Here is a 17,448-nt window from a genome sequence, read left to right as displayed (position 1 = left end):
CGGTTCTCTAATAAAATGGACCGAATGCTAGCTCGAAAATTGAAACAGAAAGAGCGATTAAACTCTATTTTCTCTATAAAAGATGAACAATCCCAAACTACTTTTAACCCGAACAAAATTTACAAAATATTCCAAACTTATTACCGAAAACTATGCACTGATAGCACAAATTTTTCATTGCCCAAATTGGATGATTTTCTAGCTAATATACCACTACCTTCCCTAGCTCCGACTTACGCTGATACATTACATTCCCCTATCACTGAAGAGGAAATCACATCTACTATAAACCATCTTAAAATTGGGAAGGCTCCGGGCCCCGATGGATTGACCGCATTATATTATAAAAAATTTTCAAATATTTTATTAAAACATATACAAAAATACTGCAATAAAATGCTAACAGGCCAAACAATGCCGCCGGTTTTCTATATGGCGCATATCACTGTCATCCCAAAACAAGGGAGAGACCCATTACTCACAAAAAATTACAGGTCAATATCCCTTTTGAACGTGGATCTTCAGATTTTCTCCTCCATAATAGCCAATAGAATTAATAAATGCCTACCTAGTCTTATTCACAAAGATCAGGTTGGATTCATCCCAACCAGACAAGCCCCGGATAATATTCGTAAAAACCTAAACCTTATACAAAACAACAACAAGCGTAAAACCCCCTTAACCTTGCTAGCTTTAGATATAGAGAAAGCTTTTGACACCGTTACTTGGTCATATATGTTTAATGTCTTGCACAAAATGGGGGTTTCACAACAACTAATCGACTCACTTAAACTTCTATACAATACTCCGGTTGCCTATTTAAAATTACCCTCGACCACTCCAGAACCAATAATTATCGGCAGAGGAACCAGGCAAGGGTGCCCCCTATCTCCAGCCCTAATCGCTCTAGTGATGGAACCACTAGCGCAGAAGATCCGTTTACACCCCGATATCACAGGCCAAACTATAGGTAGACTTGAATACAAGGTCAGTCTGTTTGCCGACGACCTACTTCTGACCATGACAAATCCTCATATATCCCTGCCGAATCTCTTAAATACACTTAATTCTTTTGAGGAAATCTCAGGCTTAAAGGTCAATATCGATAAATCAGAGATTATGTTTCTGAACACTCCTCCTGCCGAACAAGCTTCAATACTAGAGAACTTTCACTTCCGACATGCAAAGCATTACATTACATATCTAGGAATTAACCTTACTTTATCTAAGTCCACGCTATTTAAATATAATTACGCTACCCTCCTCCAAAAACTAACGCAATCTTTGTCAAAATGGTCATCCCCATCTCTTTCCTTTTTGGGAAGGGTGCACTCGGTTTAAATGGTTACCTTGCCACAATTTCTATATCTGTTCCAATCCTTGCCTATTTCAATACCCCTAATGACATTCAAAATGATACACTCACATATACTACGTTTTGTCTGGAACAATAAAAAGCCCCGTATTTCCCAGCAAATTCTGTTTAGACACAAAAGACAGGGAGGAGTCTCGCTATCAAACTTTACTCTTTATTACAGGGCGGCTCAGATCGCCCAGCTGGCAGGGGTAAATGCGCAACAACACACACCTATCTGGCTGCAAATAGAAAATTCTCAAATAGCACCTTACGTTTTAGAGAGCCTAATTTGGGCCACGGGGCCTTTACCGAAAGATTTGGCTTTACATTCGCCATATACCTTTCACCCCCTGCGAATCTGGAGAGCGAATAGGTTCCAATTTGCATTGCAATCTCATCCCTCTCCTCTCCTGAACCTGTTTAATAATCCCATGTTCCCACCAGGAGTGACATCCCGAAACCACGTATGGTGGCAGCAGAATAAGCTAACTAGGCTACAAAATTTAACTACCCACTTCAAACTAATGTCAAAACAAGAGTTCATCGCAAAATATCAAGTCCCGAGGTCTGAGACTTTCCGACTTGAACACATTTTTCATTTCCAACAACCTACAACATACAAACTAAAATGTCTATATGACCCACTTGGCAATGGCCTTATATCCCATCTTTACTCTATATTTAACAAACCCAGAGATTGCCTGAAATTGAAGACTATGGAGCAGTGAGAGGCAGACCTACGAATCTCCCTCACACCTCAAAGGTGGTTCAGATGTTATGAAAATATAATGAGGGTCAGTAATCAAGTTTCACTTACTGAGACTTCTCTTAAATTGTTTTTTAGAATACACTATGTACCCAGCTTCCTGCACAATACTTCTCATTTGGTTCCTGGTGGCTGTTTTAGAGGGTGCACTGACAATGGAGATACTCTCCATATTTGGTGGACATGTCCGATAGTAAAGTCACTGTGGAAAGATGTAGTAAAACTAATTGATACTATATTGGGTAGGAAACTACCTCTGTCACCGTCGGTTCTTCTGCTGGGGGACAGACCAATCAATGCTAACAATAGGACTTGCCATCTCGTTGACTTTATTGCCATGGCAACAAGAAATCACATTGCCAGCAGATGGAAAACTAGTACGCTCTCAATTACGCAGGTGAGGAGAAGGGTCAATCTGATAATGTTATATGAGAAAATAGAAGCCATCAGATCTGATTCCTTCGAAAACTTTCAAGGTATCTGGGATCCTTGGATTCAGGCACATAGAGATGATGACCTTTCCAAAATGATATCTTTATCTATATAATATACTGGCATGGCAGTGGCTCCTTACAATCAGATACTCTAAAGCAGGTACACTGGTGTCCCACGTTGGTATATCTCGTATTATCGACACTCACTTTAAAGTCCCCACATTCCCTTCCCATCCCTTTAAGTTTAACTTAGTTGTGTTATAACTGTCTTTCTACACATATTCTAAACAAAGATTCTGTAGTCAAGGATACCGTATGACTTTAAGTGCCTTTTTCTTTCTATGTATTTCCCCCTACAAGGGGATCCTTGTACTCTAATGTGATTGTATTTCATGTTAAGTGATGTTTTCATTTCAATAAAATTGTTGAAACTAAAAACTGTTGTTTCTACATGAATAAGAACTTGTTTTCTTTGCATTATTTCAGGTCCGAAAGCACTGTCTCTTTTTTATTATTTTGTCGATTTCTCATTTGCTGCAAATAAATACAACATTTTTAGCTTTAAATTTCGGAGACATGTCAGTAGTTTATAGAATAAAACAACAATGTACATTTTACTCAAAAAATATACCTGCAAAGAGAAAAATCAGAGAAACTGAAAATTTTGCAGTGGTCTCTTAATTTTTACCAGAGCTGTAGAAGTAAAATAATAGTCAATGGGGATCATACCCCGTTAAGAAATTGATAAAGGAGGCGTTCTTTTGGATTAATGTTTATTTGACTTTTTTGTACATATGCCCTTTGGGGCAAAAACTGTGTTCTTTTTCTTTGTTATTACTTCATTTTGATCAATTAGTGCAACTAATTAAAACTAATATTTTGTTTATGTTTTTTAATTACTGTATCTCCACTGTTTCTATACAGATAGGTGTGGTCCATGCCCTGTAAGTCCCACCAGTTCTGTCCGATGTAATGATATGTGCACTGCCGACAGTGACTGTGCTACTGAAGCTAAGTGTTGCTTGAATAGCTGTGGACATAACTGTCTGCCCTTGATTGAAGGTAAGTTATATCATATACAACATATTTTACTTTTCATTTCATATACTGTTATCATGATCAGACTCGTACTGGCCCACAGGAGAATAGGTGAATCCCCCTGTAGGCCGCTGTGCAGGCGTGGGTCCATTACCCCAATATGTGAGCAGTAGGTCGCACAATATAATAATTCACTATGTACAGACAAAGGCAGTATGTCATCATTTAACAAACTACCCAGAGTATTATTATATAAGAGCATAGGTACATTTGTGAATGAGGGTAATGTAATATTTGCATGCAGCTAAACAATGGACCACCAGACTCAGTGTTAGGGCATATACCCATTTGCGAGAAAAGAACAGTCCGATTTCCGGACCAAAAAAACAGACGAGTGCTATGCGAGTGTCATGCGACTTCCGTGCGATTTTTCCACAGAACATCCATATGACATGTGTATGCAATCCGTATGCAATGCGATTTTAACATGAGGTTTTACATACAGCAGTTCTCTCTATGTTAAATCTCATTGTAAAAAAACTGTACACATTGTTTTAAAGCAAAATAATCTTCAAAACATATATATGTATATATATACAGTATATGTGTTAGGAACGGTGGAATGCACTAAATAAATAAATAATAAAGTGCGTTCGCCGCTCGGGGTCCACCGTGCAGAAGGTGTTAACACTGCTGCTAATTAATGGCAGACGCGCAATATGGCGGTATAATGCGCACGGGTTCAACGTCACCCGATGTGCACAGAGCGGACTCTGTTAACTCACAGAGGCGCTGTAACATAAACATAAACACCGAGCCTGTTAGACTCACACATCTCAGCGAAATTGCACGCACGGTATCAGGTCACAGGACACGGGTCCAAGAGGGGACGATGACAGTCTAGACCTACCGTGCGTGCGGCATCGCTACTGCGGACGCCGGTAAGTGCTGCTGAATGCAGCGCGGCGGCAGACACAGCCACTATGCGATAGTGCCGTGAGAGACAAGACACCACCGGACGCTAGTGTAGAGGTGCGGTGTGCACAGTGGCACATGGCTTGCCACTGACTGGCGCTGACTCTTTCTATAATTCCCTATCCACATGCGTAATATCAGAGAGAGAGGAATCTTAATAAGTCAGTCACCAGAATCATACAACCATCACCAGTCACACATCTAGCAAGAAGAGTCTATACTAGCGTATGGCCGAGCGGCCATGCGGGCCTTTTATAGTTGTGCGCTGCCGGGACCTTCCAGATCTCTGAGATGGACCAATCAGATCTGGAGAAGGACCTGAGCACGTGACTCCCGACCTCCAATGGGAGATCGTCTCGTGAGCATGCTCAGTGGAGCGGCAGAGGAACTTAGCCTCAGGAATGACTTGCTGCAGAGCAGCATGTGAGGCTCTGGATTCCTGTTGTGTAGCTGCAGGAATCTGGCACCTAACATATACAGTATGTGTGTATATAGATAGATATATAGATAGATATAGTAAAAGCCGGCAGATGCCGCGTACAGTTAAGAATAGAGAGACAAGATATATACACATAGTATAGGTGTATATACAGTATATACTGCTCAAAAAAATAAAGGGAACACTGAAATGTTATAGTGTTTCCTTTATTTTTTTGAGCAGTATATATATATATATATGTCACACACACACTGTATGTGTATATATATATATATATATATATATTTGAGAGAGAGAGAGATAGCAGGATAGCCGTTAATTTATTTGTCAGCTTTTGTAAAATAATTGAAAAAGCCAACAGGAGAGGAGATATGGTTTACATACAGTAAACCATTGCATATCAGGGAGATTTATACTGTATATGTCAGTGACTTCTAATTTTATTAGTGTGTTTGTGTAAAATTTTAGATCTGTAGGTGTTAAATGAAAGAATATAATCACGGAAAAAAATTGCGTGGCTCCCGCGCAATTTTCTCCACCCGAGAGGGAAAGCCAGTGACTGAGGGCAGATGTTAATAGCCTAGAAATGGACTATTGTTCCCCCCCGGCTGAAAACATCTGCCCCCAGCCACCCCCGAAAAGGCACGTCTGTAAGATGCGCCAATTCCGGCACTTAGCCTCTCTCTTCGAATTGCCCTGTAGCAGGTGTCATATAGGGTATTAAGGGGTTAATGTCACCTTGCTATTGTAAGGTGACATTAAGCCTGGTTAATAATGGAGAGGTGTCAATAAGACACCTCTCCATTATTAATCCAATAGTATGAAAGGGTTAAAAAAACGCACATTAAGAATAAAGTCTTTAAATGAAATAATTAAACACACAGGTTTGCCATCTTTATTAAAGTCCCAATCCAATCGAAGCCCTTGTTCTCCTGTAAAAAATAAAAAAGCAACAATATTCTATAGCTGTCCGCCATACAGTCAAGCCCAACGCTGCAATTCATCTCAAGGGGTTAAATAGTTTACAACCGGGGGAGGTGCTAGTGCTACCAACCCCGGCTGTAAACCACTGTGTAATGAATGAAAAGCTGCCTGAGCAGCCTCCCTGCCTGATCGGACTTGAACTCATTAGCGTGGGAAAGTTTATGAACATTTTCCCATGCTGCCGAGTTCACCTCAGGTCAGGTGGGGCCTCTGGGCAGCCTCAGTGATGTCAGCGCTAGTGCTCCATTATTAACCGGGCTTAATGTCAGCTTACAATAACAAGGTGACATTAACCCCTTATTACCCCATAAGCCACCCGCTACAGGGCAATGGGAAGAAAGAGGCTAAGTGCCTTTTCTGGGGTGGCTGGGGGCAGATATTTTTAGCCAGGGGGACTAATAACAATGGTCCCTTTCTAGGCTATTAATATCTGCCCTCAGTCACTGGCTTTCCCTCTCTGGCGGAGAAAATTGTGCTGCACGCAATTTTTTTCTGTGAATTAATTCCTTAATTTAACACCTACAGATCCAATATTTTACACACACACTAATAACATTATTAGTTAGGGACATATACAGTATAAATCTAACTGATATGCAATGGTTTACTGTATGTAAACCATATTTCCTATCCTGTTGGCTTCTGCAATGATCTTACAAAAGCCGACAAATGAATTATCACCTACAGTATTCTACTATGTATCTCTATGAAATATAAAGATATATATATATGTATGTGTGTCACTGACATATATATACTGTATATACACTTATTCTATGTGTATAAATGTATTCTATCTTTTGTATTATAACATGTCAGTGTGATTTTACTGTATAGCCGCATATAAATTGCCGGCTTTTCAAAGGACACCGGTGCGTAAAAATTGGACAGCACTCGCATGGTGCGAGTGCTGTGCGATTTTTTTCTCGCACTCTTTGACTTGCATTGGCGAGTCTCGTCCGAGAATTGCAGCAATATGCAGCATGCTGCGATTTTTTTCTCAGTCCGATTTCAGCTGAGAAAAAACTCGCAAATGAGATGTCACCTTTTGAATAACATTGGTCCGAGTGCAATCCGATTTTTTATTGGATTGCACTCGTCCGTATTTCTCGCAAGTGAGTATGAGCCCTTACCGTTGGGTGCTTTTCACCCCAATCTGACACTGGTCATGATTTTTTTCTTATCATTACTCACTCAGTTGTAGCTGTTACAGTTGTGGCCAAAAGTATAGACACCCCTGCAATTCTGTCAGATAATACTCAGTTTCTTCCTGAAAATGATTGCAAACACAAATTCTTTGGTATTATTATCTTCATTTAATTTGTCTTAAATGAAAAAACACAAAAGAGAATGAAGCAAAAAGCAAAACATTGATCATTTCACACAAAACTCCAAAAATGGGCCAGACAAAAGTATTGGCACCCCCAGCCTAATACTTGGTTGCACAACCTTTAGCCAAAATAACTGCGACCTACCGCTTCCGGCAACCATCAATGAGTTTCTTACAATGCTCTGCTGGAATTTTAGACCATTCTTCTTTGGCAAACTGCTCCAGGTCCCTGATATTTGAAGGGTGCCTTCTCCAAACTGCCACAGGTGTTCTATGGGATTTAGGTCTGGACTCATTGCTGGCCACCTTAGAAGTCTCCAGTGCTTTCTCTCAAACCATTTTCTAGTGCTTTTTGAAGTGTGTTTTGGGTCATTGTCCTGCTGGAAGACCCATGACCTCTGAGGGAGACCCAGCTTTCTCACACTGGGCCCTACATTATGCTGCAAAATTTGTTGGTAGTCTTCAGACTTCATAATGCCATGCACACGGTCAAGCAGTCCAGTGCCAGAGGCAGCAAAGCAACCCAAAAACATCAGGGAACCTCCGCCATGTTTGACTGTAGGGACCGTGTTCTTTTCTTTGAATGCCTCTTTTTTTTTCCTGTAAACTTTATGTTGATGCCTTTGCCCAAAAAGCTCTACTTTTGTCTCATCTGACCAGAGAACATTCTTCCAAAACGTTTTAGGCTTTTTCAGGTAAGTTTTGGCAAACTCCAGCCTGGCTTTTTTATGTCTCGGGGTAAGAAGTGGGGTCTTCCTGGGTCTCCTACCATACAGTCCCTTTTCATTCAGACGCCGACGGAGAGTACGGGTTGACACTGTTGTACCCTCGGACTGCAGGGCAGCTTGAACTTGTTTGGATGTTAGACGAGGTTCTTTATCCAACATCCGCACAATCTTGCGTTGAAATCTCTTGTCAATTTTTCTTTTCCGTCCACATCTAGGGAGGTTAGCCACAGTGCCATGGGCTTTAAACTTCTTGATGACTGCGCACAGTAGACACAGGAACATTCAGGTCTTTGGAGATGGACTTGTAGCCTTGAGATTGCTCATGCTTCCTTACAATTTTGTTTCTCCAGTCCTCAGACAGTTCTTTGGTCTTCTTTCTTTTCTCCATGCTCAATGTGGCACACACAAGGACACAGGACAGAGTTGATTCAACTTTAATCCATGTCAACTGGCTGCAAGTGTGATTTAGTTATTGCCAACACCTGTTAGGTGCCACAGGTAAGTTACAGGTGCTGTTAATTACACAAATTAGAGAAGCATCACATGATTTTTCGAACAGTGCCAATACTTTTGTCCACCCTCTTTTTTATGTTTGGTGTGGAATTATATCCAATTTGGCTTTAGGACAATTCTTTTTGTGTTTTTTTCATTTAAGACAAATTAAATGAAGATAATAATACCAAAGAATTTGTGTTTGCAATCATTTTCAGGAAGAAACTGAGTATTATCTGACAGAATTGCAGGGGTGTCAATACTTTTGGCCACAACTGTATATATGGGATCTATGTGCCCATGGCTATAAATAACAATACAGGGGGGTAATATATGCAGCTGACGAATGTTGGAGTAAGTTGTTTTAAGGCTATGGGCCCACGTAGCGTTTTAAAACGCACAATGAAAACCGGACTCCTTCCCAGAAATCGCGCTTTTTTTTCCACGCGATTTCACCGCGATTCTGTTCGCGATTTTGCCGCGATTTTCTCAAGCACTTTCCAAGCGATTTGAAGCATCGCTTGGAAAGTGATTGACAGGTTGGTCACACTCGTCAAAAATAGTGTTTGACAAGTGTGAGCAGCTTTTTACTATTGAGGCCGCCTATGCGGCATCAATAGTAAAAGATAAAATGTCAAAAATTATAAAAAAAATAAAAAATCGGGGTATATTTACCTTCCGTCGTCCCGCGCTGCCATCCCGGGCTTCAGCATTCCCAGAGATGCCTTGCGAGACCTGTGATGACGTTGGTCTCGCGTTACTATAGCGATCTCGCGAGACTGCTAGAGTCACGCGAGACTACGTCATCACAGGTCCTTGCCGCAAGGCATTACTGGGAACGCTGAGGCCCGGGATTGCAGCGCGGGATGTCGGAAGGTAAATATACCCCGATTTTATTTTTTTTTTACAGGGGTATGGTACCCAGGGCCTGGAGGACAGTCTCCTCTCCTCCACACCGTGGGTACCAACCGCACATGAGACGCTTTACTTCCCGCATGGTGGGCATAGCCACGTGCGGGAAGTAAGCGATTCTCATGCATTCCTATGGGTGCGGAATCGCGGCAATTCTTTGCGATTCCGCACAAAAGAATGATCATGCTGCGATTTTTTCCGCGATGCGATTCCGCCGCGGAAAAAAGCGCAGCGTTAGCACAGCATGTGCGGAATGCCATAGGAATGTATGGGGGGGGCATTCTGTACATGATTTTTAAACGTTTTCGCAGCGTTTTCGCGCCGAAAATCACGGCAAAAACGCTTAAAAATCGCATCATGGGCACACAGCCTCAATGTCAGTTGGTAGCGTGCCCATACCTTCTGAAGCACCATCTCAACTGCAACTATTACTTCATTGTATCAATGCATGTGTGTATTTTTCTTTGTAATGTTGATTCTGATTTTTATCTTTTTTTTCTTAAGAGAAACCAGGTTTCTGTGAAATGGAAAAATTGGCACAGTGTGTTGTGGCACAACGCGATTTTTGTGTTAATGACACTGGATGTCCGGACGCTGAAAAGTGTTGCCCATATGGTTGTGCAAAAAGGTGTCAGCAGCCTTTAGATGGTAAATAATGAGAAACTTTCTTTAATAAAGCTGATAGGTTTAAAGAAAATCTACTTTTCAATGGCAACTAATATTTTCATAATTTCAAAACATTTACAAGTAGTATAAACTCACAGGGTCTTAATGAGGGAAAAGACAATTACCTCTCTCTGTTGATCAGTTGGTAGATGAATCAACCAGGGGAAATAATATTCTGGATTTGATCCTGATCGCATTGTCCGTACAGTTCATAATGTTTCCAGGCGACAGGTGCTAAAGACAGCTCTGATCATTGTCACTTGGTCTCCCTGAGCTCAGCGCGACCAGGCGACAATGATGGGAGTTGTATTCAGCACCCGCTGTGTACATGATGTGTAAAATTAAGAATTAAATAAAAAAATTGGAGTGAAATCCCGCTTAATTTTGATAACGAGCAGAGGGAAAACCCATGACTGGGGACTAATGTTTCTTATCTTGGAAAGGGGACAATACCACAAAAGGCTCCCAGGCTAATAATAACAGCTCACAGCTGTTTGCTTAGCATTTACTGGTTAGTTTACGGGGGACCCCAGAAAAAAATTATATAGGGTTCCTCTATAAATTCTAACCAGCAAAGGCTAAACAGCTGTGTGCTGATATTAATAGTCAGGAAAGGGGCCACGGATATTGACACCCCTCCCAGGCTACCAACATCAGCCCTAAGCAGCCCCAGAAATGGCGCATCCATAAGATGCTTTTAAAAAAGGGCTGGATGATTTCCTCAGTACACATTACATTGTTGTTATAGTTAATTTAGTGACAAAATGTATAATTGTTGGAGAAACTTTGAACTTGATGGACCTAGGTCTTTTTGAAAATATGTAACTATTTAACTGTGTAAACACAAAAAAATCTACAATATTTTTTCTCAGCTTTTTATTGTTTATTCTGTTTCTTTTAGTAGTTTGTTCAAAAATAGTTACCCGAAAATGAATTCTTTCAGTGTAGCATATGAATATATCAAAGACTCTTATTTCAGTTTTAGGTGATATTTCCACAAGTAACAACGTTGCATTTTTTCCCGCTGTTTTTTTCTGTAGGTGTCGGAACCAAAATACGCAATATCATTCTTTTCTGATTGTTGCATTTTTAATGCCTTTTCCCCTAATTTTTGTATGTTTTTGGTGAAGATTTGAAGTAATGATTAATTTTTTGAGTTTATTAGTGCAGAAACAATGCACTTAAAAATGCAAATACATTTTTGACATGTGTTCTTTTCAAGCTCACCATAGAAACATATAGGGAAAAATGCACCAACAAATGCACAATTCTGTAGCATCTTTGAATACTCAGAGGGATGTATTTACTTGAAATCACATGTACTTTTTATTTATTACATGTTTGTGGTGATCAGGGCATTACTGCCCTTACTGTGGACCAGGCCCCCTCTCTTCTGCTCCCCGGGCTCCCAGCGGCAGGATTGTGACTGTTCAGTAACTGAACATGCATTCACAGACGCATGTTCAGTTAAAATCTATATTACTGTGCTGGAAGGCTTCCTACACGGCATCAGTTAACAGCCGCCAGTCAATCACAGGCTGACAGCTAAAATCAATGCGTATGTTTCCGATGTATGACGTCTGTGCTGTCAGCTAATCCTTTGCAAAGACTTTTCAGTCATTATAGGACAGTAGCTGAAGAGCCCGGCGTTGCCCGGGCATAGTACCTAACTGTGGGTCCCGCTCTCTTCCTTAACAGCCCCGCTCTGCACCCGCCATCAGGCTCTCTCCTTCCACAGCCCCGCTCTCCAACCGCAGTCCTGTTCTATCTCTCTGCAGCCGCGCTCTACATCCGTGTCCTGCTGTCCCTCCACAGCCCTGCTCTCCCGCTAACTCCCTTCACAGCCCCGCTCTCTTCCTCCACAGCCCTGCTCTCTCCCTCCACAGCCCAGCTCTCTTCCTCCACAGCCCCGCTCTCCATGAACCGTCCTGCTGTATCCATCCGCAGCCCTGCTCTCCATTGGCGTCCCACTCTGATGCTTCGTGATTGGTTGGTGCCCCACTCTCATGCTCGTGATTGGTTAGTGTCTGATGCTTCGTGATTGGTTGGTGTCCCACTCTGATGCTTCGTGATTGGTTGGTGATACACACACACATACTTACATACATACATTCTCCTTTATATATAGAGATAATGTAATGTATATGGGTTAATTCTGTCTATTGTATTAGTTGTACTTTGCTGCCATCCTGTTGTGTTCTTCATGTATTATTACTCTGCTTTACCCATAATACTTTTCTTTCTGCAACTCCTATCTGTATCTCACTTCCTTCTTCCTTGTCAGTGCCATCTTGGATAACACTTGCTACAGGACTGGAGAAAGGATTCTCTTGTTACCTTTAACTGCGTGCTTTTAACTTGCAGTACTAACTCCTACCTCATCTTCATCCCTTCATCATGCCTGATAACTCACCTCATCTCATCAAGGTACTGTGAATAAAACCTGTTAAATTCATCGCTGCATCATCCTTCTGGACCAATCATGTGCAGCTCATCAGGAATACTAGCACAATTTAGTGAGTTAATGCTATCTGCTGTTGCTTGTACAGAGAACTGTGTTCACATTCCTCAGACACATCACATCCACATAGATCGGTGGCAGAATAGTAACAAGAGACCTAAGTCTGCAGTGTCTGTGTGCATATGCATTGTCTGCTAGCAAGTTTATGACCATCTGCCATTTTAGCTAAGGATGTCCACAAAAGGCACCGACGATCCCTGTGTGAAAGAAGCACATCACGTTCCTGACACCACAGATGCTCCAGGAGCAGAGTCCACACTCACTGCAAAGCAGGACGTATGACCCAAACATGTAACAAAGCCAACACAAAAGGTCAGAGAGAACTTTGACAACTAGAGGGGCAGAGTTGATCATTATTTAGCAGCTCTTCCACGCTCTAACAATAATGCAGCAGATTTAACCGCTACATTGAATCGTTTATCTGCTGCCTATGATCGCTACCAGAGACTGTCTGCAAATTACATTGCATTTCTGAGTAACTGGTAGTAGTTAGTAGAGCTAGCTGAAAGGGAACCTCTTTTCCAAAAAAAGACCTCATTAGTGAAAGATGCTCAAGAGAAGTGTTCTGCCTTCATACACGTTGACACGGTGTGCACTCTAACATACAGCATAAACCACCTTCTATCTTCCAAAATAAGCAGACTGTTCTCTGTAGTCTAACTTGTTTACTGGTGAAGAGTATAGAACATGCGAGCGAGCTTGCGGTAAAACTGTAAAGAATACAAACGACATGCGTAAGTATTGGGCAGATGATCACACAGCTAACACAATTACAGAAGTATTCAGTGTGATGCAGCTTACTTAGAAAAAACACAGGTGTCTAATTACATCTACTGAGCACTGACTGCTATAGAGCTAATAACATCTCTATGCACACTGCATTGCAAGAAAGATATTAAGCTTACCAGATATGCTTTACCCGGATAACGAACTCAAGTTGGAGAGTTAACAGGAGGACAGATAAATACGTGTTTCCTTATGAAATGCAAGAAGAACATGGCACTTTCTTTGTCCCAGAATACATTGCTTCCTTCCCACAAGCATTGCTTCAATCCCACAGTGCATTGCTTCTGTTAAAGTCACAGACTGTAAATGCTATTGAAGACACAGCTATAACTTCAGCCACCACTAGATGGTGTTATATGGTGTTATAACTAACCCAGCACATAATACAAAACACATTGCCCTATTCAGAGGGCAGAACAAGAAGGCAGACCTCCGCACCGCACACCTCCAAGAGGTTAGATCACATTGTACAACATCGAGCAAAATCACATCTCGATCTTCCAGATCATCTCACTCCAGGAAGTCAACATTGTCTGACAAGCTACTGGAAATCCGTGCGTCTGCAGAAGAAGCTAGGGTAAGAAGTTCATTTGCTAGGAAGGCTGAGATGGAGGCACAATTAAAACGGCAGGAAGCAGAGATGGAGGCACAATTGAAAATACTCCAAGCAGAAAGGGAAGAAGCAACAACCCTTGATAAACTGAAGGTCCTTGAACAAGCAGTAGGTCAAGATGCTGATATGAACTGCCTTGTTCCAGGAGACATGGAGGACCCAGCTGATCGCACTACTGACAACGTGCTAAGACATTTAACGCCCCTACCAGTGCCACCTCTGTTCTCCCACATGGACGCACCCTCAAGCCAAGAGATGTCACCACCTACTGCCAACAAGGTAACTTCCAGCACTAACCCACAATTTAGGCAGCAGCCAGCAGACCCTATAGAGACTAAACCACAGCTTAACCCTCATGCTGCATCATTTTGTCCTGATTCGTCACAGTCATATAAGCCAGAGAACTTATGTGGCGCCCCTGAGGCTTCAGTCGCCACAGAAGTACTGCACTTTCTCCTAAGGTGTGGTATCCCACCATCCATGTAGGGTGGGGACTCCCTTTCACATTCCAACACCTGCACCCCACACACAGGATATTTCAGCAGGGACCCATCCATGCTTTATGCTGGAAATGTCATAGGGTGCCTTTTGTGGTCCCTGGCTTCGTAACACGAGAGGTGCTGGGGAGGCGGGTGGAGTTAGCTATAAAAGAGAGGGAAGGTGTAGGATTTCAGGTCAGTCTGGGGTGAGTCCCAGAGAAAGAGGTCAGTCTGACAGAAGGTCAGCGGGGTAGGAAGTCACTCAGACAGGAGTGAGGATCCCTGGAAGAGGGATGGAGGAAGGAGTACTGCAGCTGCCTCAGTGACCTGAGCCAGCTGGCACGGGAAGGAATAGAAGGAGAAAGAGACGTAGACGGGAGAGTACAGATTCCATAAGAGAGATAGAACAGATCAGAACGAAGGAGAATAAAAGGACGGTGGGAAGCAGGTTGAGAAAGAGAGAGAACCTTTCCAGTCCAGAGCGCAAAGGCCGGGGCCCGGTCCCCGAGTTTGATTGGATCTTTATGTCCGGCAACAGACACCAGAGGAGTAGTGAGCCACTAACGCTTTACTCCCATCATAGACTTGGGACACAACAGCAACTGAAGCAGGCTACAGCTGTCTGTCATACAAGTAGAGACTAGGAACACCTAGAGAGAGGCATTCCAGGGTAACTAAGTACTGGAGTGCTTCGCACCTAAAGGCGCATTGGAGGAGTCGTTCAGTAAGGTACATATTGGCAGAGTGTGGAGGGGAGAATCCTATCCTGCCTGGAGGTTGACTGGGGCCCTGACCTGAAGAACACAGTGCGGAGGCAGGCCTTTGTGTGAACTGCAAACAGTGAGTAAAGCTTTGGAACCGCATACTCTGGTGTCCTCCAGTTATTCCAGCACTGCTACACCTGGGTACCAGCCTCTATACCATTCTGCACCTCTCCTCATCCATTGCACCTACACTGCCCTGGGACTACAGCTCCACCTGTGGGGAGATACACCATCTTTGCTGCACCACACCATCAGTCCCAGCGGATCTGCATGCAGCGTTGGCTCAACATCTTACTTGCCAAACACCACGAGTGGCATCACGAACTATTCCAATAAACTTTAACACCATTAACATCACCGCCATTGATATTGGGCGCCCAGGGCCACGGACCGGGTCACCGCTGCTGTGACACATTCCCCCTGACACCGGCCTGGTACCGAGTACCCCACAGCCCTGGGTGTGAAGGGTGACCCAATTTTGGCGTCATGAACAGGATGACGAGACCCGATGCCATCGGGTTCTGTGTGCTTGACATTTGGGAGACTTTCTGCTTTTGAAAATGTGCAGAAGACCAAATTTAATAGACTGTAAAATGGACATTAGAAATGGCCGCTGGCGCGGAGAAGAAGGGCGTGAAGAGATGGGAGGTCCTAAGAAAAGACCGCGAAGAGTATTGGGCCTTCCCTGCCTGAATTACTATGTGACAGATACATGGCCCACCCCCCGAGGGGTACGCATCCTGGCTTGGTATGGAGGCGCTGGAAGAAGACGCCGCACCCGGAAAGAGGGGCAGAAGAAGCCAGTGGCGGGAAAGGGGCCAAGGCAGGAAGAAGAACGCGAGAACGCCATTTTGGAGAGTGAGGAAAGGAGGCCTGCGGAGCGCGGGGAAACGGATCTCCCTGGCGCCATGGCTGACGGCTCCGACCCGAGCTCCGGAATGAACCGCCGGCATTTGGAAGAAGAAATAGTCAAGCTGACCACCCGACTGCGGCTGAGGCAGGAGGCCTTATGGAGACTGAGCAGGCCACACGCCCCGGAGGGGCCTACACCACCGGCGCCAATGAACTTGGTACCCTTGCCACCGGTACTTGTCACCACTGCACCGGAGCAGAGACCACACCGCCAGGAGGCCCAGGTACGTCTGATGTCCCGACAACTGGGAAGGCCCTGGGGTGCACCACGATCGCAGCGGCTGGCCAGGTCGTGCTAGATCTGGTCTGGGACCGGGATATCAGTCCCCGGGGGGAACACCGGAACCCCTGAAGGTGGCACCGCGGTGTAAGACCAGCATTAAGAATTTACAGTGACTCTCGTTACCCAGGAGGGTTTGTTTGCACCAGTTGTGCCTTGTTTTTGCTATCATGTTTTTTCGGTAGCACTTTTGTTGCCCTGCTTTTGATTGGCAGCGTTTTTCTACATTTGGAACTGAGGAGATCATGAACGCTGATTGGTCCCAAACTTTATTGCAAATAGTTGCAACTCTTTAGGTGCCCTTTCTTGGTTTTACATATAGGACCCTTTTGTGAAGATAATGGTTACACAAAGACACTTTGCGAAGATGATGTTTTTGAATGGACACTTTTCGAAGAATGATGTCTACTTCAAGGGACACTGCAAGAAATCCCGCCTGGGAGCAGTGTTCAGCACTTTGCAAGAATCTTTGAATGTTTTATGATGACGTATTTGATAATGTTGTGTCTTATGAAAAGTAAATGTCTTTTATAGCATGTTTGATACAGAAAATTAGAAAAGTTTTGAGATAGAATGTGAGAATTGAATAAAGAGCAAAGAATTGAAAGTAGACAGGTGACAGACCAGGTATTTGCGGTCAGTGTCTTGCGTCTAGAAGAGACAGTGAAAGTAGAAAAAAAATAAATGTGTACTAGAGAGAGAGAGAAAGAATAATTGCACTTTGAACTAGGAATTGCACTTAAAGAAAATTTTTGATACTAAGATAGGAAGTTAGCCTGTTTGTATCGTTTAAGAGATGTGCCTCCTATATTAGGAAGATTAGGTAAGTATTGTTAAACAGCATTTAAAATTTTTGTGTGTTCCTGTATTGTGCTTTTGTTGTCTTGCAGCCCGCGGATGTGCTGTGTTTAACGGAGGGGGGGTATGTGGCGCCACTGAGGCTTCAGTCGCCACAGAGGTACTGCACCTTCT

At 43.2% G+C, this 17,448-nt stretch overlaps 1 protein-coding gene across 4 annotated transcripts in view; it reads left to right on the top strand.

Moving 5' to 3' along the window:
• The window catches only part of WFDC3 (WAP four-disulfide core domain 3), a 148,540-nt gene that overhangs the window by 64,627 nt on the left and 66,465 nt on the right, over positions 1-17,448 (top strand). For all 4 annotated transcript variants that reach the window (XR_012226608.1, XR_012226607.1, XR_012226606.1 and 1 more), the window contains 2 exons: positions 3,482-3,619; positions 9,960-10,103. Coding sequence is in view for 1 of the 4 variants with exons in the window: in XM_073559322.1 (XP_073415423.1) it covers positions 3,482-3,619; positions 9,960-10,103 (282 nt within the window). In the remaining 3 variants the exon portion in view is untranslated. The remainder of the gene's footprint in view (positions 1-3,481; positions 3,620-9,959; positions 10,104-17,448) is intronic.

This window comes from Dendrobates tinctorius, unplaced genomic scaffold, assembly GCF_039654945.1.
Source record: "Dendrobates tinctorius isolate UK_male_01 unplaced genomic scaffold, ASM3965494v1 ptg000270l, whole genome shotgun sequence".
Classification (NCBI taxonomy): Eukaryota; Metazoa; Chordata; class Amphibia; order Anura; family Dendrobatidae; genus Dendrobates; species Dendrobates tinctorius.
Note: the sequence above shows the minus strand (reverse complement) of the source record. Positions and strands in the feature narration are given on the sequence as shown.